The sequence below is a fragment of the Amia ocellicauda genome, chromosome 11, assembly GCF_036373705.1.
Source record: "Amia ocellicauda isolate fAmiCal2 chromosome 11, fAmiCal2.hap1, whole genome shotgun sequence".
Lineage (NCBI taxonomy): Eukaryota > Metazoa > Chordata > Actinopteri > Amiiformes > Amiidae > Amia > Amia ocellicauda.
In genome coordinates, this window is record NC_089860.1 from 16,560,816 (window position 1) to 16,585,951 (window position 25,136).

The 25,136-nt window shown below is 39.7% G+C and overlaps 2 protein-coding genes across 2 annotated transcripts in view; both read left to right on the plus strand.

Moving 5' to 3' along the window:
* The first annotated feature begins 979 nt into the window (after positions 1-979).
* bicc2 (bicaudal C homolog 2) lies at positions 980-15,583 on the plus strand. Its single transcript, XM_066716704.1, has 19 exons — positions 980-1,438; positions 3,263-3,309; positions 3,510-3,579; positions 3,768-3,847; positions 4,143-4,304; positions 4,739-4,792; positions 5,026-5,220; positions 5,504-5,752; positions 6,251-6,385; positions 6,947-7,133; positions 7,414-7,553; positions 7,793-7,983; positions 8,596-8,677; positions 8,967-9,006; positions 10,239-10,396; positions 11,233-11,425; positions 11,781-11,944; positions 12,361-12,460; positions 13,398-15,583. The coding sequence occupies exons 1-19, from the start codon at positions 1,228-1,230 to the stop codon at positions 13,526-13,528; spliced, it is 2,589 nt and encodes an 862-aa protein (XP_066572801.1). The 5' UTR covers positions 980-1,227; the 3' UTR covers positions 13,529-15,583.
* A 1,753-nt stretch (positions 15,584-17,336) lies between these two features.
* spock1 (SPARC (osteonectin), cwcv and kazal like domains proteoglycan 1) overlaps positions 17,337-25,136 on the plus strand; it is a 247,271-nt gene continuing 239,471 nt past the window's right edge. Inside the window, exons 1-2 of the mRNA XM_066716705.1 lie at positions 17,337-17,655; positions 18,062-18,238. Coding sequence (XP_066572802.1) covers positions 18,062-18,238 — 177 coding nt within the window. The 5' untranslated portion in view covers positions 17,337-17,655. The remainder of the gene's footprint in view (positions 17,656-18,061; positions 18,239-25,136) is intronic.

Below are 25,136 nucleotides of genomic sequence, written 5' to 3' on the forward strand. Positions count from 1 at the left end.
TCGCATTAAAAGTTTGATATTTGTGACTATGTGAAAAGCCTTAAGGATATTTATTTATAAATATTGATATAACCGGTTGGCTATGTGGTACTGTTTGTTAGCTCTACACACAACCTGAACCATTTTCCACTGAATGTCCTGAGTACAAATAGACCAAAGTAGGTGTTCTGCAACAAATTTACATTTAAACTCCCTTAGCTTAAAGTAGCTTAAGAAATCGAAGACAAAGTATGAAGAAACTACCTTAACGAACTCAATTCTGCTTTGTGTGGCTTGGGATGAAACACTCAGCTCTAATACACACTATAGCTAGAGACACTTTCGTAGTAAGTAGTCTAAGTTGTACAAATATGCCTGAATTTGTTTCTTAGTTCTTCACAAAAGAATAGTGGTATCTCAAAAATGCAACTGAACTTGCAGATTGGGAAATACTGCTCTGGGAAGGAAAATAAAGTTTTTCTTCCAACCTCCTCTGAGCCACTGTCTCTATCTTCCATGGCCAGTATGTATTCCCTGTGAAAACTATTGCGTGTGTTGAAGCTCAGAGCATTAGAGTGGGTATTGAATGCATTGTGTCAAAAGAAAGCATTAGTGGAGAGCCTTTAGTCTGGGGGATTCAGGAAAAAGCAGGCGGCCTTAATTCAACGACTGTTGGTGGAGAGAGACAAAGAATATAGAACTGACAGCAGTTGTGTGCTATAATCAGGTCCACACTTAATAGAGAGACTTATTAAAAAAATGACATTTAACGCACCAAAATCATTGTGATGTTGTTTTAAATCATTGTAAATCTGATTTCTTTCATTTCTATTATTATCAAACTTTATTTTGAAGCAGATAATCCCCTATACCTCAACTTGACACTGACATATTCGATTACCCTCTGAAAGAATCCTTTCCAAATCCGTGTGCATGGGCTATGGGGAATATTGTTACTCAGGGGGGAGAAAGTGTTCTTTTGGTTGGGGGAGAAGGAGAAAGCAGCCCTTTGAGTTAAAAGATCTGTGTGGCCCACTGCTTCCCTACACCCCCCTGCTTCACAATCGTACACTCACCCTAGCCAGTGAATAAGCTTAGACTGCTGTTAAAAAGCCTAGATGTAAATTAGGGAGCGGGGAGGCGGGGCTGGAGCTGCAGTGAGAGTTCCTGTGCGATGAGAGTGATGGATCCTGCGGCTCATTCATCTGCCCTTTCTGCTCTGTCTGGACACACTGTGCTACACTTGTAATGGCTACTGTGGAGGAGAGTCAAGAGCTGGAGTCTGGCTCCAACCAACCAGCCATTGAGGACGAGCAGACAGAGTTGGCATTGACTTCCAGCAGGGAGGAAGAGGCCCACAGCGTCCAGGAGGAGGATGGGAGACCAGCCCTCGCTGACCCTGAGTGGATAGAAGAGAGATTCAGGATTGACAGGAAGAAACTGGAAACTATGTTGCACTGTAAGTGAAATGGAATAAAACGACATGGCACTGAAATGTGCTCCACACTTTGTAAGCCTAGGAGGGGTACAGACACTGTCCCACTGACAAACTTATGTTATCATTGACAGCAACTATCTTTCCTGCAGTTACTGAACTTGTTTAACAGTAATACAGAAGTCAGCACTTCTTTTGACGTAATCTTATTGTGGTAAAAGAGAAGTGTTACAAAAATCTATACCTATATTCATGACAAATGTGTGAAATTCAATTTTAACTGCATTTAAGTTGGGCCAATGCCTACTTTTTTCACTAAAATTAGCTTGGCCTGCTGATAGAATAGAATAGTTAAAAATATATACCATGGACATTTTCCACTGCTCAGAATAGATCAAAGTTTTTAAATGCAAAATGTGTCCACGTCAGTGTGGCTGCCACAAAAACATTTCTCTAGTTCTTAGCATTGCATTGAAAACTGTGCTTTTTTCGGCTTTCCTCTTTTTTGTGTGGAGGTATCGGATCCCTCTGTCTCCACTTGTTTTCACTACCCCCACGCTGCTCTCCCATTCCTCAGATGGCAGCCGTGTAACCTATAGCGATTGGAGCTAAAAAAGACAAAACAAAAAACCCCAGAAAGGACAGGTCTTGCTTGTAAATGTGTTGGAAGTTTAAATTATTTTGGTTCTAAAACTGTAAGGCCTGGTTTCACAGACCCAGTAGACTACCCTACATTATTTTAGATTAGTGCTAATCAAGGTCTGTTTAACCAGCTGTAAAAGTATTGCTGAGTACAGATACATCACAGTAGTGCTCCCTATACAGTTAATCTGAATTCTGCTCTATTATTTCTAAATGTTATGCATAAATAAGTGGTTTCTCTTTATTTCAAAGAGATGGTGACAATAACATATTGAAATCTTCAGTTTCCTATAATAGCGTACTGTGGTTATGTATCACAATGAATTGTTGGAATTGGATATTTGTACATTGCCCTGTTACAATAAGCAATTTGCTCTCACTGCTGTAAACTGTACTTGCTTACACAGTTAATTGGCCTTGCTCAAGGCAAACATCTGCTTTTGAATATATTTGATACAGTAGCTAGATCCAAGGTTAGTGAGTTATAAAGCTTCCATCATTAGGATAATGAGATTTCTTGTAAGCATTCCTCTTATAGAGAGTGTAGATGCAATAACACTATTCTCGTGACTGCATACTGCTGGATAGTTCAATACATCATGTTACATAATATCTTGTTCGTATTAAACTATCTATTTCTCAGATTGGTGCAGGCATGGGTTAGCAACAGTAATGAAGGTTTAAAAAAACAATGCAAGTGACTTAAGACTTAATGAACAACTGTAAATTGTGGCAAATGTAAAATTGTATGTTTTACACATATTTCTCAAATCCAAAATGTAGCTTTATCCAAAACTTTAGCGTTCTATCTTTTTTATACTTTTTTCCCTCTGGGGTGTGCTGTCTATAATGCGATGGCGAAAAGTTTCTATTGGGTTCAGTTGGTGGTGTGATTTTGAGTTGTGGTGTGTCTTCTCTCGGGGAAAATCTCTGCTTCCTCAGGTCAGCGGAGAGATATTGGAGTTCTCACCAAATCTCACACTTGCTAATTAGCTCTCCTCAAACTTCACGCAGACATTTACACCTGCCAGTACCCGAGGGAGCAGAACCTAAAGCAACTGACACATGATCTTGAAATAAGTTTTATAACCTTCAGAAACTTTTCACAGTTCAGAAATATATTTATTTTATATAACAGGGAAAACGTGTATACAATGCCCATCTCCTTTTAGCACTAATAAAGTATTGCATTCTCTCCTTCTATAGCCCCAGACAATGAAAATAGTACAACCGGTGAAGAATTCTTTCAAAAGGTAAGAGAATATGTGGGAGAACAAATATTGCTAGAACCTGTTAATGTATTCCACTGCAGGATTGTCTAACATTTTATTCAGCCCGCTAGAACAGGCATTAGCAAATAATGGGTTTTTACGAAAGGATGTAATTTCCTTCCTTTGGTTTCAGTACTCTTGTTAAAATCTTTTCACTTCTCCATCACAATGGATTTTCACAGGTGATGATGGAGACAAATACACAGATTAAATGGCCTTCCAAGCTGAAGATCGGGGCGAAATCAAAGAAAGGTGAGAAGCCATAAACCTGTTCTGTAAGATCCTGATTGGGACATGACTGACGTGAAAAGCCCTTCCTCTTGAGGGTATTGTGTAATTCTGATTCCTTTGTCATTTAAGTATTAATATATATAAAAATGTTAGAGCTGTTTTCACAGAGAACTGTCATTAGTACTTTTGTAATTGTCTTCCTTTAACAGATCCACATGTGAAGGTGGAAGGGAAGAGAAACAATGTCCTGGAGGCCAAGAAGAAGATATTAGATATTTTGGAAACAAAGGTGATTCTGGATTACAGGGCGTAATACTTTATTTTACTTAAACCTGGGAAAGCACCAGGTAGTTGCCAAAGCTCAAAAAGCATGTGGACGTTTGTTTTTGTTGTTATCTTGAAATGTCTAAGGCAAACAGACAGACAAATCTCACTCTACCTGACAACAGCAATAGATTTTGTTCTTGGGTGAGTCCGAGACAGACTTCTAGGCTTTTTCCAGTCTCCTGGAAAGAGAAATACACCTCTTGTTAATATGACTAGAGGTGAAAATCATATGTGAGCTGTTTTGCTTTTGTGTCCAGGTGAATAAAGTGACTCTAAAGATGGATGTGGCCTACACCGAGCATTCCCATGTGATCGGGAAAGGAGGCGGCAATATTAAAAAGGTCATGGAGGAGACCCTCTGCCACATCCACTTCCCCGACTCCAACCGCAACAGTGTCAACGTGGAGAAGAGCAACCAGGTACTGCAACGCTGGCAGAGACCGGATTTCAGCTCTTCTTTCTAATATGATTAATAGTTAATTATATTCCCAGTTGATGTTGAGTTTACTCCTGGTGTTCTGTAATAAACCAATTTATTTCTGAAGATAACTTGACAGCAGGGGTTATAACTGACAAGCGATCCCAATAGACAGCCATATTGTACTGTCTAGACGGAGGCGCATAACTCACGAACGCATCGCTGAAAAACACTCGCATGATGTTAATTTTATTCATTTAATTTAGGGGTCACACTTTAAAATCCGGGGGCGTAATTCCTCATGAATAAATACATGAATACCACACGATTAACACATGAATATGTCATGCACTTCATCTGAGTTCTGAGTGGAAATCAAAAAGCAAAAGAAGAAAAAGTGACACACCTTTATGTATTCCTGGTTTTATTGTCTAGGTGTCAATAGCTGGGCCTGTGTGTGGTGTGGAATCTGCCCGGAGAAAAATAAGGGTGAGCATTATACTGCATATGATGTACTACCACAGGGATGTCTTGTGTTTGAATTTGTATTTATTTATGTATATGGGTTTGACAGGTTTGTTTCCAGCTATACCCTCCCTCTTCGGAAAAGTATTTTAACACCTATGTTAGAATATTTTTGTGAAACTCACCTTCTATCTAACATGGCACAAATGGCTTTGGCCCTTTCCATCAGTTTAACCGTTGCAAACCTGTTTTTCCAGGAATTACAGCCTCTGGTTCTGAGCTTTGACCTGCCTGTGGGGATTGTCCCACAGACTTTACCCGACCTCAACTCGCCACTCATTCAACAAGTAGCCCAGACCTTTAATGTCACCGTCACCTTCCAACAGCAACCGAAGATCTACACCACAACCTGCACAGTAAGGGGCCTGCAGGGCAGCTGCGCCTCTGTCAAGGTACTCATCCTGCCGCGCTGGAGATTCTCAATCATGCGTTCATATCTGAACTGCGTTCCCCCATGTGGTTTGATTGACGGAGTCCATTCCACACTTCATTGTATGTGATGTGCCGTGATCTGAGCCTTGCCACTTCAGAGAGAGCAAAGATTCAATGGTGGATGTAATGTGGATTTAAAATGCTTGGGGACCCTGCAGGATGAAGAGCACTCTATGTGTGTGAAGTGTTTGGATCTTGGTTGTTGCTGCTCCCTGACCCTTGTTCTTCCTTCCCTCCTGACAGAAAGCCATGTCTGTGCTTGTTGAGATACTGGTTGGTGTGGAGACTAGTGTCACTGTGAGCACACAGCTCAACATTAGCTCCCAGCAGCACCTCTTTCTCATCGGCCAGAATGGAGCCAACTTCATCAACATAATGCAGGCGACCCAGACTCAAATCGTGCTGCCAGACTTAAACTCCCCACAGAGCCGCGCCACCCTACTGATACAGGGCACCACCGACGCTGTGTGTCTGGCCAAACAGCAGCTACTGGTGCATACCCATTCGACTACTACACACCAGCTCTGCTTCACCGTTTTTAACTTAAAGCCACACACTTCATCTTTCTGCATTGCTAACAGAGCAGAACTAGCTGAAGCGATGTGATTTTGCAGTTCTTTTGTAGAGTGTTATTTGATTGTGCTGTGTATTTGAATGTATGTTTTACAAAAGCATGCCTTATATATTCCTAATAAGGGATGGCCATTGTACTTTTTATATATTTGAAGATACAATGATATTAGCATTTTAAAGTTAATATTCAATGTTTCATCAAGTGTGTTAAAAATATTCCTACATTCCTTCATTCAGTATTTTTGGAAGGGTACTGGAGTGTAAGTTGGGATAATTGGAATTCACTGGTAGCTTGAGATATTATTTATCAATTACCAAAAGGTTTACTAAATGTGATGCTAGACGTAGGGCTCAAGATTATAGGATATTCTGTGTATCCCTTCCTACATCTTGTTAACCTTGCTTCCTGGTCTGCAGGATTGTCTGCCTGTCTGCTTGATGTTTGACATGAAGGAGGATGGCGTGGAAGTGGAGCCACGCAAGCTCAGCCAGATGATGCACAACCTTGGGGTCTTCATCAGTGTCAAGCCCAGAGTGAAGCAGACGGCCAAGGTTTCTGGTCATCCCTATCGCTCACACACGTTGACATTCAGGTTCCATCAGGAGTTCGAGCCCTACCTTTGCAGGACCCCTTCTTAAACTGTGATATTTGCAGAAGAATCTAGCAGCACTAAATCAGTTTACTGTTTCTCCTAAAAAAACATGAATAAACCATAACAGAAGACATAAAAATTGTACAAAGTGTATTTCTACTGTCTAGGAGACTGTGGAGCCAAAACAATATACCAAAGTAAAAGTACACCAAATTAATTGTTAGAGTGTTGTATAATTTACCTTACCACACCTGCAACTACTAATTATAATAAGATTGGACATTAGATATTATTAATAATTACTACACAACCAATACCCAAACCTTTTAAATATAGACTGGTAGCTTTAAAAACAACAACAACAACAACAACAATATAAAAAAAAATATATATAGCTTAATTTGAAACCTGAACAAACTAAAATGATGGGCAGAATTGTTATTCTCAATGTGGTGGATTGTTTTTCAAAATCCTGTACATTTCTTTAAATCAAAATATTGTTTTCTTCTCCATTCGCTAGTCTGTAGTAGTGAAGACCTTGGAAAGGAATGCGGCTAACTTGTATGAAACCAGAAGATTGCTTTTGGGCCTAGAAACCAGCGAGGTCCCCACGACAGTAAAGCCGACCCCTGATGTTCCCTTGACAAATAGCCTTACGAATTACTGGCTCAATCTGATCGCACAACAGCTCGGCCTCTTTGACGCAGGTAGGTTTGAAATGTAGGTCTGAATCTTCCATAGAAACCTGTTCTCACATTGTAATAATCATTACTGACAGCAATATCCATGATACCTTTCCATTTATCTGCTTTTCATACAAATTGTATGAGTGTAAACTGCCAACACCAATATCAAATTGACAATGTACATAATTCTCCATTTGAGCATACCCTATTCATTGTCTTGTTTACACGCTAACTGATAGACTGAAATCAGCTGCCAAATTGCCTTGCACAAAACATGTGGTTATTGGTTTTGTTTCCCCAGGAGCGGTTGTGACTCCTGAAGCAGTAGTCAGTGCTCTGTTACAGGTGAAATCCAGGCCTTCACCTCCTCCAGGTCTCGGCCTTCAGCACGAAGAGAGCAGGGGAGCCCTGAAGGGAAACGAGAACAAATTGTGGGAAAAAGTACGCAAGGCAAAAGCTAGCTTAATCAGGTTTCCTTTTGTGCCCTCCCAAGTGCATTGATTCAGTGATTTGCTGAGTTGATACCTTTTGTTTTTGTTTGACCGTAACTGATCTTACCTACAGGTTTTCCAATTAAGCAGGCTTCTGCAGGACATTTTATTGAATAGCAAGGCACATATGTTCACCTTCTGGTTTTAAAGCTGAAGACATATTTAGGAGTTACACTGTTCCTGCTTAAGATTTCAGGAACCGAACTTCGACAGAGCTCTTCTGGGAGTGAAAAGCCCAGAACGGAGAGTTCAGAACCCGAGGAACAAGCAGACGGTCTGACCTGGAGAAGCAGCCAGTTGGAAATCCACAAAGACCATAACCAAGGCGAAGGTGAATCGGCCACTTGCCAGGCAGCTGGAGTGCAGAAATTCATCCAGTCGTAAGTCCGCCATCGATGGTGTGAAATCTTTCTTTCAGTTTCGGCTTTGAAACCATAACAAGCTTTATACACTGAACAAACTTTCAGTCCGTGCATTGTCAGGGACTTGACCTGATGGCATGACCTTAAAAAGCTGCAATCAGACAGAAGTGGATCATTTCTGCTTTGACCTGAAATCACTTGTACTGCAGATTGTTAAAATGATTATATGTGAAGAGGCCTGCAAGTTATGTGGGCTGGGGACATTTATTTATTTATTTGAACCCTCTTTTCCAAGTTTACTCAATAAAAGTTACATGGTGTTGAAATGAGTGCGGTTGTTTTTCCACAAAAGATATAGGAATAATGTAATCAGTAATAAAGTGATTCCAAAATACAATGTAAGACACAACCGCTTCAGCACACAGAATTACAATACATATATTTAAATAGGCAGCATGTAATAAATGTAGGAATTAAACTAAGGTTGAATGTAATTTAACCTCAGCACCTGTATTATTAACTTTGGGACCTGAAACAGATTTGAACCCATAGTTCATGAGTTTAGTTTGTGAATACATAAATAATTTATTTACTCCCTCCACAAGGATCATCATTTATTCTCTTTTTCAGGTTGTTTAAAGGTGATGCGGACAGTGACAATGCAGAGATAATAAGCAATCTGAAAACAGACAACTTGCAGAATCTGAATGAGGTATGGCAAACCTTTTTACAATTAGAGTAGATTACCATGGAATGCTAATAGAATGTTTTTGTGGCCTACTAGAATGTCTCATTAGGAATAAGCTCTTATGTACCACCGTATTCATAATTTGATAATAATCTTTGATAATTTGACTGAATTTAAACAATTCTCATCTTTCCAAACCAATTCCCCACAATGAGGCGCATTGCATGTTTACCTTTGTAAGTGGATGTCAGAATTAGAGACTCTCATTGAGGAGGAAATAACTTTTTGATGACTTACTCTTTCTTGGTTTTAGGATTATGATTATGAAAAGAAGAAACTTTTAGCGACAAGGGGTAAGTATATTCTTGACAGCTCTTTAAATCGTAATTTCTGAAGGCACAGTGTCTGTTTGGAGCTGTTTGGAAGAATTAATTGTATTTGAGTTACATTTGGGTTGGTGTGAGGGATGGAGCGAAATCATTACCAAGATAATACAGTAATTAGGGTTTAGCACTCTGCTAATACATGCAACAAATAGCTTGCATATGCAACAAATTAAAACCCTCAACGCACCAATCTCTAAAGCAAAGACCAAAAGTGACACTCAAATGTACATCTATGAGTGGTGGCAAGGGAAATGGGGCATAACATCAATATAGTATTCTGTTAAATACAGTTTTCAATTGTGTATTTTATTAACTATAAACTGAACTGCATCATATTTTATATTTAAAAAAAAAACATCAATCATGTTTTATACATAGCTGTAAACTTGTCTAATTCAACCCTAAGCTTAAACTAATCACTTCTCAAAGCTCAAATGAATCTTACACTAAAACAAAGCTAAATGTCAGTAAGTATTTCTCTAGACCATCTCTACAAGACTCCCAACATGTTTAAAGACTATTCAAATGGTTGAGCTCTGCATGCTCAATATGATGGTTTAATTTAAATGTACTAATCTAAACTACTTTTTTTTAATAACAGCTGTTTCTACATGAGCAAGAGTCCATTAGATTAAAGCACTCCGCAATCAACGCTTACTTCACTGGTGTATTCATCTTTATAGCAGTGCTGTAATTAAAAATTAAACTTTTATATTTTTAAATAAATAAAGATTAAACTCTGTTAATAAGCAGTTGCATGACAACATACAAGTGGTTTGCCAGTCCCTGGAGCAGGCTTCTTCAAACCTCATGACAGAGAGAGGCTTATTTAAGTATCGTGTCAAACTGGGGAATCGCACAACTGATAAAGTGCTTAACTTGCTCTCAGTAAATAGGATGGACTAGGCAGGTTTTCCAACAGACTCAGAGATTAAATTCTTATCTGCCTTATGTAATTAAAAAAATGTATATCTGCATTCTTAAGTCAAAAAGCCTTTACATGAAAGTAATTTTCTTTCAGTTTCGCACCGGATTAGGAATTAGCCATCTGAACACAGCGGGCGCCTCTTGATCATTGATGGCTTTGTTGAGGCAGACTGTGTGTTGCAATTGTGTGTGCGTGTGTGTCAGTCAGTGTGTATCTCTGAGTGTGTGTGTGTCAATCAGTGTGTATCTCTGAGTGCGTGTGTGTTTTTCAGCCATGCAGAAGAAGCCGGTGGTGACGGAGGTGCGGACACCCACAGACACCTGGAGTGGCCTGGGCTTCTCCAAGTCCATGCCTGCCGAGGCAGTGAAGGAGCTGCGTGCTGTCAGTCGACGAAACTACAAGTCGTACCTCAGCAACAACAACAGCCAGGTAACCAGGGCAGCACGGCCCCCAGCCGTCCGTGCGGGGGAAATACAAAGCACACGGCCGCTCTGGCTTACAATATCACAGAATAACAATGAATGAAACCACATTCAGTCTTCTCTCTGTTCGCCTGTTGAACCATATGGTGTCAGATGCAGTGGTGGAGAGTGCTGAATGGTTAGCGTGGCTGGGTGTGTGGCGGGGATTCAAATCCAATTACTTTTTGAGGTTTCAGATTAGGTGCAGACCAATCAATCATACCAGACACGTGGTACTTGTCTCAGTGATTGCTGGAAATGGTATGGTGACTGTACTATGAATAATATGAGCGATCAACTTTTTTAGGTTGACAGAATACATTAGCAGAGCCCTGTTGTGCTTAAAACACGTATACTTTGAGAAGAAAATCATACTTTGAGAAGAAAATCATTTGGTGATAAGCTTTCCTGTTTTTAGCCTATTTATTTGTTGTAGCCGTTATGTCCAACCTAACCAGTGCAATCAAAAATATTAAAAAGGGGGTTAAAGCCTAATTGTCTCGAACAAGTTTTGGCTTCTTATAGTCCCTCCGATCTCGAAACTGGGACCGTGGGGTTCAATCTTCCACACCGGCTTGTGACAGTTCCTCAGAACTAGTCAAGCACAGGGACAGGAAAAAAAGCCCCCTATGGCTGAAAACAAATTGCTTCAACCCTGCAGGTGAGAGGACACACTCAACTCAGTCTATAATCTGGTGGCACGTCTACATGTACTCGTTTCTCGCCTTCGAGATAACATAAACCAGATGCCTAGAAAGGATTTACTGCAGTAATCATGTTGTTGTCCTCTCATTTGTCTGATAGACATGGGCTTTGCACCAATCCCTAAGTAAAGACAAGGTGGCCAGTGGGAGCAACTCTGAAAACTGGCGGGAACGGAGGGAATCTGCACCTTCATTCCAACCGGTCACCTCCAACTCCATGACCTCTTCCTCCTCCTCCTCCTCCTTCCCCACCTTTGCGGGTCTCACAATGAGGAGTCGAGCAGACAAATCTAGTACGTGTTTCATACAATTGTAGGGGAGAGCGTTTTTCCCCTCTGTTTCACAAGACTGCCTCTGTCTGTCTGAACAAGCTTATAAACCCTGTCCCTTCTGAGGAAAGCTTGCCTGTGACCTGTTTCCAAATACACTACATGGAGAAGTTGTTCAGCCTTGACCAGACCTGTGAAGGAATACACTTCACTAATGTACAAAACTCACGTTTTCCACCCCAACATGAAAGTTTCTAAGTAATAGAAACCAGTAGCTTCCCCAGCCAAGTCCTCGTACTGTCTCTAATAAAGGAACATTGATGCTTTGACCCAATATTCTTGTGGTAACACATCACGCATTAATCTTCTCTCCCTCCAGCGGAGTCCCTTCTGAGCTGCAGTAATTACTTTGAGAGTGTCTCCTCTCTGAGCCGGCCGGGCAGCCTGGCCACCAGCCTGTCTCCTCCGCACTCAGCAGACCTGCCGGAGCTGTTCAGTCAGCTGGGCCTGGGGAAATACATCGACGTCTTCCAACAGCAAGAGGTACTTTCTGCTCCTCAACAGCCGTCTGGCAAGGGCGGGCCGCAGCATTGCTACTGCCTGGATGCACTCTTGATGGATAACTGATATCATTAATTTTGTAATACACAAAGCTCATATGACACACATGCTCTTGCTGTTGTGCATTCTCTGACAGGTCAATGTCATGTAAACGATTGCAGTCCGTGAATCAACAATACATGAAAGCACTATTGCCTCGGTTTGCTGGCACTTTCAATTCAATTCATTGTTTTTTTTTACATTTCTTATAGGGTTACCTGTGCACAAACGCATCAGAATTTCAGCATTGTGTTATTAGCAGTGTATAAAAACTTTAGTTGGAACTGCATCAGGTGTTGCAGAGTCCCAAATGTATTTTATTGCTGCGGAAACATATTTCTGTTTTCCTCCCTTGTCAGATAGACTTTCAAACGTTTCTGACACTATCCGATGAGGACCTTAAAGAAGTGGGAATTTCCACTTTTGGGGCAAGGAGGAAAATGCTCCTAGCTATTTCAGGTAAACATATTTAGGTCTGGTGTGCGTTTGTCTTTTTCTTCATCTACAATTTGTATCACTTTGCAGCAAAACCAAACCACCACTTTCACATGAAGGACATGAATTCAATTGCTAGCAGCCATGATGAGATTGTATTCCTTTTCATTTATCATTCTCTTTGAAGAGCTATTCTTTAGCTGGAAAAAAAATTGAGTTACTTAGACTTTAGTCTGTCTTTATCATTGTATAATCTTCTAGCCTGCCAAGCACCCATTTCTTAGCATCCAATACATTTACTTTTAAAGGGATTCTTGTGATAAACACTTTAGTTTGGTACTATCAACCCTTTTTGAATCTCACCATTTTCACAAAACTTGATTTTGTTTAGTTTAAATCGATCTGGCTGTACTCAATTTGATGTATCCCCCTTCCCATCAGATAAATAGAAAATATTTCACTGCACAATTCTTAATCTAAAATGAGGAGATCTATTTTCATGTGCCAAACTTTTTTTTTCTGATTTCCTTATATCATTTTATTTCAGAACAAGCTACGCAACAGAGTACAAGCCTGTTATCTTGATTTAGGAAGCAATTACTTTAATTTGGGGTACTCGTGCATATGTGATATTGTCTAATTATGCAGATATAGTAACTGCTATTCTGCAGTACAGGATGTTTCCACTAGGAGGCAATAAGATAATGCAATGATTAAGCACTATACTGCTTCACAAAGCATGCATAAAGAGTGAAAGATTTATGCATTCCTTTTTAAAGAGTTTTGAAACTGGCAAGTCATATTTACAGTTAAGGGTTTTGATCTCTTATCTTCCCATTGTTCTCTGTACGCGTCTTGCCATTTACTTATACTTTTTTATATACAGACTTAACCCTTTCTGTTTCTGCACTTTCTTTTATCTCTAACCTGGTAAGTTGATCACTTTTTTTTCTCCCTTTAGAACTTACTAAAACTAAAAAGAAGTTACTGGACCCCCCCACAGTGAAGTCGGGATATCTCGAAGGCGGGGCAAGTGGTCGCCTGCCACGCATCGTAGACATTGACGTGGCAGGACAGAGTAACTGCTGGTGAAGAGGAGTGGAGTGACTTCCATGACTTGAATAACCAGTTGTTCTGGAACAAAGACAACAAGCCACAGTCAACAAGTAAACAAGCTCTCACTGATGATAACTGGAGGTGCAGCCAGAATAGCACCCCCTCTCTGTTTGCACGGTCAGTGCCTCTCCTCAGACTGACCTGTGTGGGCTTTGGTTGTTGCCTGAACTGCTCAATGGGTACAATAGTCATGCTGTTATGCAGGAGCACATGTATTTAGAGGCTGTCGGAGGTGGTATATCTTGGATGCTGCTGCACATAATGTTGTGAAATTTACCAAACAGCATGGATGCGGCATTGGAAATAACTCTGGAAATAAAGAGCACCATCTGGCATGATTGCTCTCTGTCCTACACTGCTGTCAGTGTGGAAGAAAAATGTTTTCTCCTGCTGGGGAGACCAAATCAGAACTGACCCTAGCAAGTTACTATGCTCGCTACATTCATGATGCTGACTACATTCCCTGAGGTTTTATGTATCCATTGCCAAGATTTACCACCTCAAACTATGTGAAATTTGTACAGGAGGAAATTGAGTCTGCGTTAGCTTCTCTGACCATGTTGTTCTTATTTTCTGTCAGTCGAAAACCGTCTCCAGTATCTTATCTTGTCTGATCACTTCATCTGAAACTCCACAAGAGACCTTCAGTGTAGACGATCAATGTGATCTAATAAGACTTAAGGAGTTTACTACTGATGTCATTTGGTCTTTGAGCGCCAGTCGACATAGTGCAGTCACACAGCTCTGACACTTATCAGAACTGTCCACCGCGAGAAACTATTCAGTGATTTTCTGTCATTTGCAAACTATCTGATCACATCAAACTTAAAGGTTACTCTCAAACAGAGGTCTCCATTACTGAATAGCCATGTAGCCATCAGTTCACATTTTCAAAGAATATTTGTTATCATATTATAGCATCCAATCCCCAGTGTAGATGTGTGATTGTGGTGATAAAGTTTTCCTAAAATGCTGCTGTTTGTATTTTTTTTTAAGAATAAAGACTAACAGAAGCTTGGGTGGAATTAGGCGATATCTTATTTATTTGCAATTCCAATTATTAGACTTTAAAATAACCAACAATTAAATCCATTTGAATATCTATATGAAACAAAGTTAATGAGAGTCTAGATGTATTGGCAATGGTCTTCCAAGATGTTTTGCCAATTTGATTTGGAACTATTAAGATCTGGGAAACTTCAGCTCTGTAATAAGAGAGTGTATGGTATGTCAACTGTAAAGCAAGGCTGGGTAGGGTTAGAATACAATTAACCCCAAGGGTAAGGGATAGAATTGCAGAGTACAACATTAGACATGAGCTCATTTTCTGTCAAAGATCTCTCGAAGGAAGAAAGTGAAAAATTATTGTAAGTACCCAGTAATGCTTCTGTGTTCTCTTTACATTAAGCAATTCATCAAATGAAAGGATTAGGCCAATTATGCAGAATTCATGCCAATGAAAAATGATTCCTGTTTCCAAGGTTCATCAAGATGTAGCAACATCAAACCACATGCACCCAGTATTACCATTTACCCAAACTGTATTGCTTTTAAAATAGTCATTAATATTAGTTTTTTGAATGATCCAAGCAATATAAGAAAACTGGTATACACCTTTTATTCCACCCCTATACTTTCATCATGAAAGGGTACAGGCATTGTAGTGCTATGGTAAAAACTTGGCAGCTATAATAATGTTTGATCTGTTATATAAAATATTTAAATAAACTGTTGAGTCTATCCAAAAGGCGTCTGTCTTTGTAGTGAGCATTAATAACATTAGTAGAACTAATGGATTTTGTAGGAGTTATGATAATTCTATAGGGGAAAAAACATTTTACTTTTTTATAAGATCACATTTTATCTGAAAAATTGCCCATGGGAGTTTTGAATGATTTATAAGTATGAAACTGTTCCCATCTCTGAACTTGTAGTAAAGAACTTGGCATATGTATACATTCTGATTTCTGATTTCCTTTTTCGAAAATCATATTTTGCCACTAGAGGGCAGCTCTGTCATCTCTGTGTTGTTGTTTTTAATGTTTATTTTTTATTTTTTATTTTTTTTTGGGGGGGGGGGGGGTTAATGAGCTTTCTGTACATTTTTTACAGTACATAGTCTTTTGGAGTAGTGGTTAGGGCTCTGGACTCTTGAGTGGAGGGTTGTGGGCTCAGTCCCAGGTGGAAGACACTGCTGTTGTACCCTTGAGCAAGGTACTTTACCTAGACTGCTCTAGTAAATGCCCAGCTGTATAAATGGGTAGAATGTGATATACTGTAACAATTGTAAGTCACCCTGGATAAGGGTGTCTGATAAGAAATTGAGTAATATCATAACAGTTCTGCTGTGGTTAGGGTCTACTGTCAAAGTAGGACACTCCTTACTAATGTCTGATGTTCTTATAACTGCTTAAAGTGTTTAATTTGCCCTCAAAGTCTTTGTTTCTTTTAAACAATCAGTTCATTAATACATCTTAGAACATAATTTTAATACAGCACTACTGACAGAAAGGTGTTAGGGACATGTTTTGCTAATTCAAGAACCCAACAATCTTGTATATGCTATGCATTTACAAATCTTTGTCCCCAAAAATCAGTAGTCGTTGTGGAAACACCTACTTAATTAGAAAACAAAGTTGTGACTGAACATCTGCGTCAGGCTGTACGCATCGATAGCTAGGTAGAAATGTATCAATCTGTTGTCTGGGGTTGGGCACGGTGGCTGTGTACTAAAGAGAGCAGATGTGCATTCTTGTAGAGGCTGCATTGATATTGAACAGTGAGGAAACGCCTAGGTTATCCAACTCATTTGACTGCCTTTGAGTCTCACTTTATCACTGCACAGGTGGCGCCCATAAAGCCCTGTCTACGTGTCTCATCCGTCTTAGATGATATAAAACGAAGATTGCCTTTGGGACCAGTAGCCGCTACGTCTCATTTCCTTTTCGGAAGAGGACAGAAACGCATCAGCAATGAAACCATCATCCAGAACAGCCTGCAACTCACTGTTTATTTTCGGCCAGACAACTTTGGTGGTTTTAAAAAGAAGTTCATTAAGGACCATATGTTGGCTCGGTCTACTTTTTTTAACTACTTTAAAAGGAAACACTATACAACTTCCTTTCGGTGTAAAGCTATTCTACTACGTAACAACAGTAAAGAGTCGGGTTTCCTTAATATGCATCTCTGGCCTGTATTTGTGCAACATTTGGTGCTGAAAGAACAGCTCCTGTTCCACACAGTCCAACTAATAGACACGTTTCAATGCCTCTCCATGCAGTACCATTTACAGGAATAGAATAGCTATCCGAAACTGAATGCGAGTATTAATTCATTGTCTTAATGAATGTCCACAGTTTCCTTTGGACGGGCAATTATGTACGGCCCACATAACTAGCATATGTGTATGCACAAATGTACCAAACAATTGCTATCATGAAACAGATGTTATGTTAAGCATGATCATACATGGGCACTTTTTAGACGTGCTTGTTTCCAATACATCCAATTTGTGTGGACATTTTCCGACCGAATTGCTACAAGTCACCTGGTAATACAATAGTATCACCTAGTTAAAAACTACTATAATTAAACAACGGCATCTATAATAGTTACATTCCCATTACTCCTGCGCGTAAACGCACTATCCTGTTGGGGCAATGGCTCTTACACCTGCTACCAATGAGTGACCTGCGCTTTTGCAGAAAGCAAGGGAAGGGAGAGAGGTGGGGTCTTGCCAAAAGAAGGGGGAGTCAGCTCTCCTGTTTTCTAGGGGGTGGAGAGAGTCATTGTTCCGTGGTTCAATGCTGCTGCTGCTGCTGCTGCTCACACTTGAAATTTGAAGTCAGCTGCACAGCGGAGTTGAGAGGTGGCGCAAGGATCCTGGATACTTTCCTAAAGCCCGACATCAAATAAAACGAGCCGATTGTTAAAAACCAACACAAAAGTCGCACTCTGGGTTTCCGACAGTCTTTGCAAAAAGCGACCAGAAGGTTGAGCAACGTTGCAGCATCGTCTTCAGAGAACAGAGGGATAGAGGGAGAGAGAGAGAGAAGCCAATCAATTCTGTCCTCATCTGAAAAGGGAAGAGCATCTACAAGAAGGTAATTTCGCCAGGGCTCGTATCTGCATGCTTCCCACAAGTAAACGCAATGTATTGCATGCGTCTGTCTGGCGTGTTTTTAATCACCGCACTTGATATGTGTTCAGAAAGTTAACAAAAGGGTTAGGCATTTTGAACGTGCTTCCCAGATTGCTGTTGAAGTCATTAAAAAGGCTCCTATTCAGACATATGTTTGTTTTTTGGCCAAACATTTCGACTCATCCTCAGTGGCAGCTTTACATGGCTGTGGTTATATTACAGAATAAAGGAGGCATCCTTGTTTTCTTATACCAAGATATCCCCCCATCAGCTCCTGTTCTGTCATTGTTTTAGCCTTTTGCGCAACATGACAGCAGTTCTCTTCTGTGCTCTTAAATGGTTTCTTTATTTCTGCTCATTTCTTTCAGATGATGCTACCTTGTCTGTTGGGTTTGTTTGCACTCCTGCTTCCTCAAGTTGAGGCTAGGCGCTCAGAAACCATCACTAGTAACAACAACAACAATGGAAATTCCCTGGACAATGACAAATGGTTGAGCACCGTCTCCCAGTACGACAAGGATAGATACTGGAACAAATTCCGAGATGTGAGTGACTGGTTTAAATCTGCTTTTGATTAGATGACAATACTTGAATTGCGTGTGAAGCCGGAGGCACCTGCGCTAATGTAATCGTGTATAGGGGACGCGTCCCGGAGAAAGGGTTGCAATTGCATATTGTACCTGCTCTGATTTTTAAAGAGACACGGTGCACTTTTTCACCTTACCAATATCTATTTCTGCAATAGTTTTGGGCTAGCCTAAAAGTGCAGCACCCTGCCATCAGTCTCCAATGATTGTTGCCAGTCTCCTGCATTTATGCAAGAATTTGGTGCTTCTTTTGGAAATCCAAACATTATTTATCCAAGCTAAAGTCCCAATAGATAATGTGTCTTGTGGCTGCCCTCCCCACATAAAAGTATACATATTTGTGTGTGTGTGTGTGTGTGTAGTGGACAGTTGGGAGCATGTGTGTTGTGATCTTTCCCTCTGGGTGGTGTATGATGGGAGGGTTGAATTGCAACTCCCTCTAAACTACTCCCTGTAAATGATATGCATGTCTATTAATTATACATCTGAGGGGTAATTAATGCCAGTTTTAGCAATAGTAATAAGAATGATGATGATAATGAAAAGTAATAATTTTCTGTATACATAAAATGGTTAGTTTATTAGTATTACAACTTGCATTGGTTATTGTTGATGTAATACTTAATTTTATTAACAAGGGATACAAACAAATATGGTTATTTCAAACAGCATACCACAAGGTACTGCTGGAACATAAACACATTTGCTTTTTGAGATTTTAATCTTAGATATAAGGGGATATATCAGAGTTAAACAGGCCAGTTTGGGTGTTTTTAATGAAATGCATTACTTCATTTTTTTTTATCCTGTGTTTTGGCTTGTTTTATCCTGAGACTGAGCTTTGGCTACTATTCCAGATGGCTTTAAACAATATGCAACTCAGCCTTTTCAGCTCCACTTAAAACCAATTTGGTATCTTCACAGGATGCTATAATGTATTTTCAAATAGAATTAATAAGCAAAATTAATATTGTGATTAATATCTAGTGTTGTTCAGTGATTACCCCAGCATGTGTGGCTTCTTTTCTTTAATAGTAATTAGTAGGCAACATATGCTTGGGCAGATTAAAATAACATCACTTTTTGGAACACACCACTTTTATTCCTTAATTCCCTCTTAAATTTTGTCAATTTGACTGTTATTTCTTTTTTAATTTCACTTCTGTCTGCCTCTCATCTGCTGTTATTACTCAGTGCGTAGTCACAGAGTGGCTGCTCTGATTTGTGGCTCGCTATATCGCTCACAGGAGACCGGATTGTTTCCCTGCCTAACATGCAAATTAGGCTCATTAGAGGAATGCTTCTCGCCATTTTGGGGAACCCTCTGGGCTTTGTCTTGTTGGTTAAATATTTGATGCGCTTGGCTCCTGTTTGCTGACTGCACACCTTCATTCTTGTTAGTCTATTGCATCGGTAGTGCTGTTGTCCCGGACCTGCCCATTTGTTTCCCCGTTACCTCAGTGTCTGCGTTTGCTCTCAGTCTGGTAGCTGAGAGCTGAGGGCCCTAGTGTGACAGAGTATGACCTCTTGCTTGCTCACGCATCAATCAGCTGAACTCTGCCATTCACGCCATGTCTGTGGAACCCCCTGCATATGTAACACTTGGCGGTTTTTGATAGCTGCCGAATGAAACATGTATAAAGCTGTCCGTCTCCTTGCTAGTCTCAGCCCCCTGATTATGTTTTATTTAGGCCATTAGTTAATCCCAAATCGCCAGTTTGTTTCCTGCCAACCTTACCATGGATGGAAGTTCATGGCAGCTGTCTTCAGGCAAGGATTTAAAAAAACAAAAATCAATCTAGAGGTGTGAATTGTATCTCAGCATTGCAATTCAAGTGCTGGTGAAGAGACAGACCGTGTGCAGGTGATGTTGAAACACTGTTTGACAACATTTGATCAATGTTACTATGATGGAGCACCCTCAGATAGCTGTCTGTGGTTGAGTAATGGTTGCAGCACTTTTTAGCAGTTTTGCCAACACCATCCTAGAACAGTTTGTTTGAGTATGAAAAGCGTATAAGTAGTATCATAATTAATGGTGAGATCAGCCGTTAAGGGCATTAACAAAAAGAGGACAATTATGCCCTACTTAGTTGTTGCTTTAAAAACGTTTAGTGTTATTCTGGTAAGTTTTACAACAGACTGATTTTTTTTTTTTTTTAAACATGGTTACATATGTCGGCAAATTCATCTCTTTAAATAACCAGTTCAGTTTGTTTTGAAAATATAGTGCCATTGACATTGAAGCAACGGTCTCTTAATATTTTTGCGCAGTGGCTTGTTTCCTGCATTGGTTGATTCAAATTCCCCGTCCCCCCGAGTTCAGTCTAATCTCGCTCATTGAATCAAATATAACCGTAACGGATACCATGAGAATGTAACCCATTAAAACCTATGCAAGCTTTTTTATTTATTTATTAGTCTAGTCCAAACCGAGTAGAGGATTGTGGGTTAGATTGAGGGCAGTGTATCCAGCGCTGAAGATCCCACGACCGTCTGTTTGGAAAGGCTGAGATGAATTACGTCTTGGATGGCCTGACAAATGGGGCTCTCGGCAGGAGCTCTTACAGTTTTAATGCAGGCTTTTACGGATAACCACAAAGCCTTAATTAAATCAATCTCTACCTTGCAGTGTCATAATACATAAATTAGGCAGAAAAGATGACAAATTCCCACTAATATCTGTCCAATGTAATCCCTCTCAAATATGAATGGGGAAAAAAACCGGAAGCCCCATGTCACAAAGCATTTTCAAGGCCATTTGAGATGTGCATTTGTAGTCATGTAATGCAGCTTTCCCATACGGGCTTGGGCTTGAGTGACCCCTGTCTGCTCCCTGTAAGAACACAGACCAGGAGTCAGGATATATTTTATCAGATGAATGGGCATCAAAGGGAATTGCTTTTGATTAACGGTCCGTGTCTTCGTTTGGATTCGACATATCTGATTGACAGAATTGAGTTTTGTTTGTTTGGTTCCATCACAACCCCTGGTTTCCAGATGGGTCCATTCATATGGATTTTGAAATGTTTGTGTCTCTGTAATTGTACAGATAGTGTCCTTGACCTGCAGTTGAAATTAAAGTCCAGGGGTTCACAGCATTGCTTCTTAGAAGGCTGAGATCTATCTTGAGAGAGGGTCTTTTAGAAGATTTTAAGATTAGTGCAATGTTTTTTTTTTCTTATCAGTTTGATTCCACAAAAAGGCTCATTCTCTTGCTCTGTGATATTTTGCTATCATTTCAGCCCTTTGTCACACAGTATCGCACTGAAATAGACTTTATTCGAATAGCACTGAGGAGCACAGATGTTCAATAGAAATTTGCCACTAGAAGTTCATGCAGGTCACATTATTGACAGCATATAGGTTTGCAGTGGACAAAGTTACAGGTCTAATTTCTGAGGCAATGAAAATGCAAGATAAAATGACTGCTTATATAAAAGTATTTACTCAATAAAGGTATTTATTATAGATTACTGTAAGCAATTTGTTTTGTCAGTTGAGAATTTACCAAACATTACTGTTTCTAAGAACATTCTGCATTTATAATTTTGTAGGCTAAATGAAAATCTTCCAGTATTGTCATTTGCAATCAGTTATCTCGCTAAATATACTATTACTTCAAATCACAAGTATTCATACAGATAAGAGCTGACATGGTCACTTAGACCAGCATTCAATTCTTTCTTCACTCTACTGTGATGCTAAAATGAGAAAATACCTCCCAAAAATATTCTTAATATGTTTTTCTTTTTCTGTAAGTATATTTTCAGTAGGTGGAGATCTGGTTGGTTAGCAACATGACTATTTATTTACAAAGCATGCTTTTTCAGTCCTCTGCCATCTGTTCCCTGCTCTGTTTCCATAGAAAAGTTACTTTGAATTTCCAAAGTCTTATTTCTGTAAGTGTGAGACTCTCACTGGAATCAAGATATTTCAAAGTAGTTGAAATCTTAAAACAGACAGACTGGAATTAAAACTGTAATTATTACCAGCCCGATTCAAAAGTGCTTTGCAAATGTAATTTATTCTAGTGCTTATTAAAGGTACTCAGCTGACAGAATTTGGTGTGTATAAGGCAACTGTAAAAGTTTTCCTTAGCAGATCCGCTTTTCCCTGGAGGAACAACATTCCTCAAATAGCATTTTTTCCTGCCTTGCTTTTAACCTGTCACTTCACACCTAGGTAATTGCTCATAGTTGTATGCTAAAAATAACTTCTGAACACCTCTGTGTCAGTATCTCTTGATCACCCACGTCATCTATCCGCTGCAAATTCTGAAATGTGTACATCCGTTCCTTTGAATTTCCATTTTTTTGATCTGTGTTCTTTCTTTTTTTGGTAATAGCGGCTGAACTCCTGTCGTCTAAGATGAAACTGAGAACTTAGATGATTGGGTTGGTTTTTACCCCTCCCTGTTTGTTCCATTATGGCAGCACATTGTTTCCTTCAAAGACTGCTGTTGAAATTGGTTCCCTTAACTGACTTCAGTTTCTTTGAAGTGTACAGAAATTCATCTACTCCCAGTCAAAAATAACTAATGAGCCTCTTTGCATGCGATTTCATTTTTGGGTACATTTAAAGCTAGAGAAGAGGTGGTTACATGTGTGCAATAATGTAAAGTTAAATCCCTGAAATTATTAGGGGGATATTGTTATATTAAAGTAAAATAGCTTGAATTCAGTACTTTCATGTTGACATTTATCTGCTAGGGAATACTGGAGTTGGAAACGGTTCTTGATAAGGAATTTCAGAGCGATTTCTTGGTATAATCTCTTGTGCCATTTTTAATTATTTGTTTTACCTTTGACTGTTATCTTCTATAGGCTTTCTGTGCTTGGTATGCTTTGTGCTGCTTTAGCAGGTACTTAAAAGTGAGGGTTTAGTATTATTCATTTGAAGCAAGACTTGCTTTGGTTAAAATGACTTTGTGTGTCTGTTTTTATTTTTATTTTGGGGGGGAGCAATGGAACTACAAAAGCTCATCCTCCATATTCAGAAACATGAGGACTGATGCACATTCTTATAAGGATGAATATTTGTATGTGTTTCTAGCTATCCATGTAATGTTTCTGATCACGGGATCGCAAAGAAAAACGTCAATTTTATTTTAACGCTTGGAAATCAGAGTCTTCTGGGTCCCAGTTTTTCATCTTGTTGAAATATAACCTAAAAAGCGGACAGCCACGCTCATTAGAGAGATTGTGTTGAGAGGAGCCTGTTTTGTAAAAGAGAAAGGATGACAGTCCCACCTAGTCATGCCTACATTCAATCCTGTTTCCCTTCCACAGCCACATCAAATGTTTACAGTGGAGGCAAAAAGGTAGATTTTCACAACTATGTGTAGGCTTTTGTCAGCTGTTTATTAGTTTAATTCATTCAGGGATTTATATCCCCAATTTACAAACACTGCTGTAGAATAGCAAAAATAGCTTTCTTGCCTTCAGTGTCATGCTAGAAAAAAAAAAAAAATCCATCTGTTTTTCTATGTTTGTCTATCAGTCAACTTGGAGGGAAACCACATGTGTCAAATCTTTCTTAAACCATGTACTGTTAAATCTGACACTCAGAGTGAAAAGGCTTTGTTTGAACTTGAGCAAGTCTGTGGTTTTACTTCTGTGCAGTGCATTACTTTGTTACTTTCTTTTTATGATTGCATTCCAGATTATTGTGTATTTCTACAAACTGCAGGAACAAGCAAGGGATTGTTGTTTGTTTTTACTTTTGGTTCTTAAAGAGCGCCTTTAAACAGACTTCCTGGGAATGCCACATTATCTTGCCAGTTTCTGCACGAAAACAACATCAGACCTAGCCTTTTCTGTGGACTGTTGACACAACAGTGTGTCAAGGATAATTATCTGCATTGGGTACTTCCTGGCTTTCATTAACGATAAAATCTCAGCAGGGTTTGGTCTCGCAGCCAAGCAGTGGATAGGTCCTGACAGACTCTAACTGTGCAGGGTTTTCATTTCCAGTGTCCTCTGGTTGCATTTCCGATGGATTGCGTGAGTGACACTTTGCTGTGTCTAGAGGGGCCTCGACAGGGAGTCTAGGAAGCTACAGAGTATAAAGATGCTTAATGCCACACATGAATAATGAGACCTTTCCCTCTCTTTTGTCATTCTGGAATTAAAAGGGCCCAGGCTTAATTAGTCTTTAGGAAAAGATTGTTCTGTTCTAAAGTTCCCAGTTTTTGTCTCCTTCTATAAAAAGACTTCTACATTACATTGATACTCACCGAGGAGATGTATTGCCTCATAAAACAGTTGAGCCAGGTGAAACATATTTTAACGGACAGATATGAAAGATGGTATAAAAAGAATGGGATCAGGATGCTTCCTTTCATAACAGCCAAAACAACACCGACTATAGGATTGGGGCAAATATAGTGCCGGGCTTGTCTGGATGGATTTTGTTGAACTTCTTGGTTTTCATCATCTTCCCTTCGTGGCCTGAACAGATATGACTTATTTACTAACTGACTTGACATTTTTTATTGGTGTAATTTCAGGTGCTTTGCTATGAAGCCCTCTCAGATATCAGTTTACCGTATGAACCAGTTGGGAAAACACCGTGTGGTGTTATGTTGATGGAAATGTCCTGCTCTTATTTCAAGTTTCTTGCAGGTAGGGTCTTAAAATGGCAGTCTAATGAATGCACAACCTGCGGAGCTGTTGTTGTTGAGGAGTTCATTCTAACCAGGACCTTAATAATTAAAGAAAATCCGTTCTGTCACCTGCTGGATTGATTAAATAAGTAAGCTTCTGATTGCAGAGAAGTCCCTGACTAGAATAGGCCCGGAGGTCTGCAATTGAGCACTGCTGCATTAAACCTGCTTCAGAGACGGGCAGAACGC

What these genes read in the sequence shown, in the direction of transcription:
- bicc2 (XM_066716704.1), top strand. Translation starts at nt 1,228, where the DNA reads ATGGCTACTGTGGAGGAGAGTCAAGAGCTGGAGTCTGGCTCCAACCAA. An exon ending in GTGAAGAATTCTTTCAAAAG is followed by an intron (nt 3,310 to 3,509) that starts GTAAGAGAATAT and finishes GGATTTTCACAG; the next exon opens with GTGATGATGGAGACAAATAC. An exon ending in GAGTCGAGCAGACAAATCTA is followed by an intron (nt 11,426 to 11,780) that starts GTACGTGTTTCA and finishes CTCTCCCTCCAG; the next exon opens with CGGAGTCCCTTCTGAGCTGC.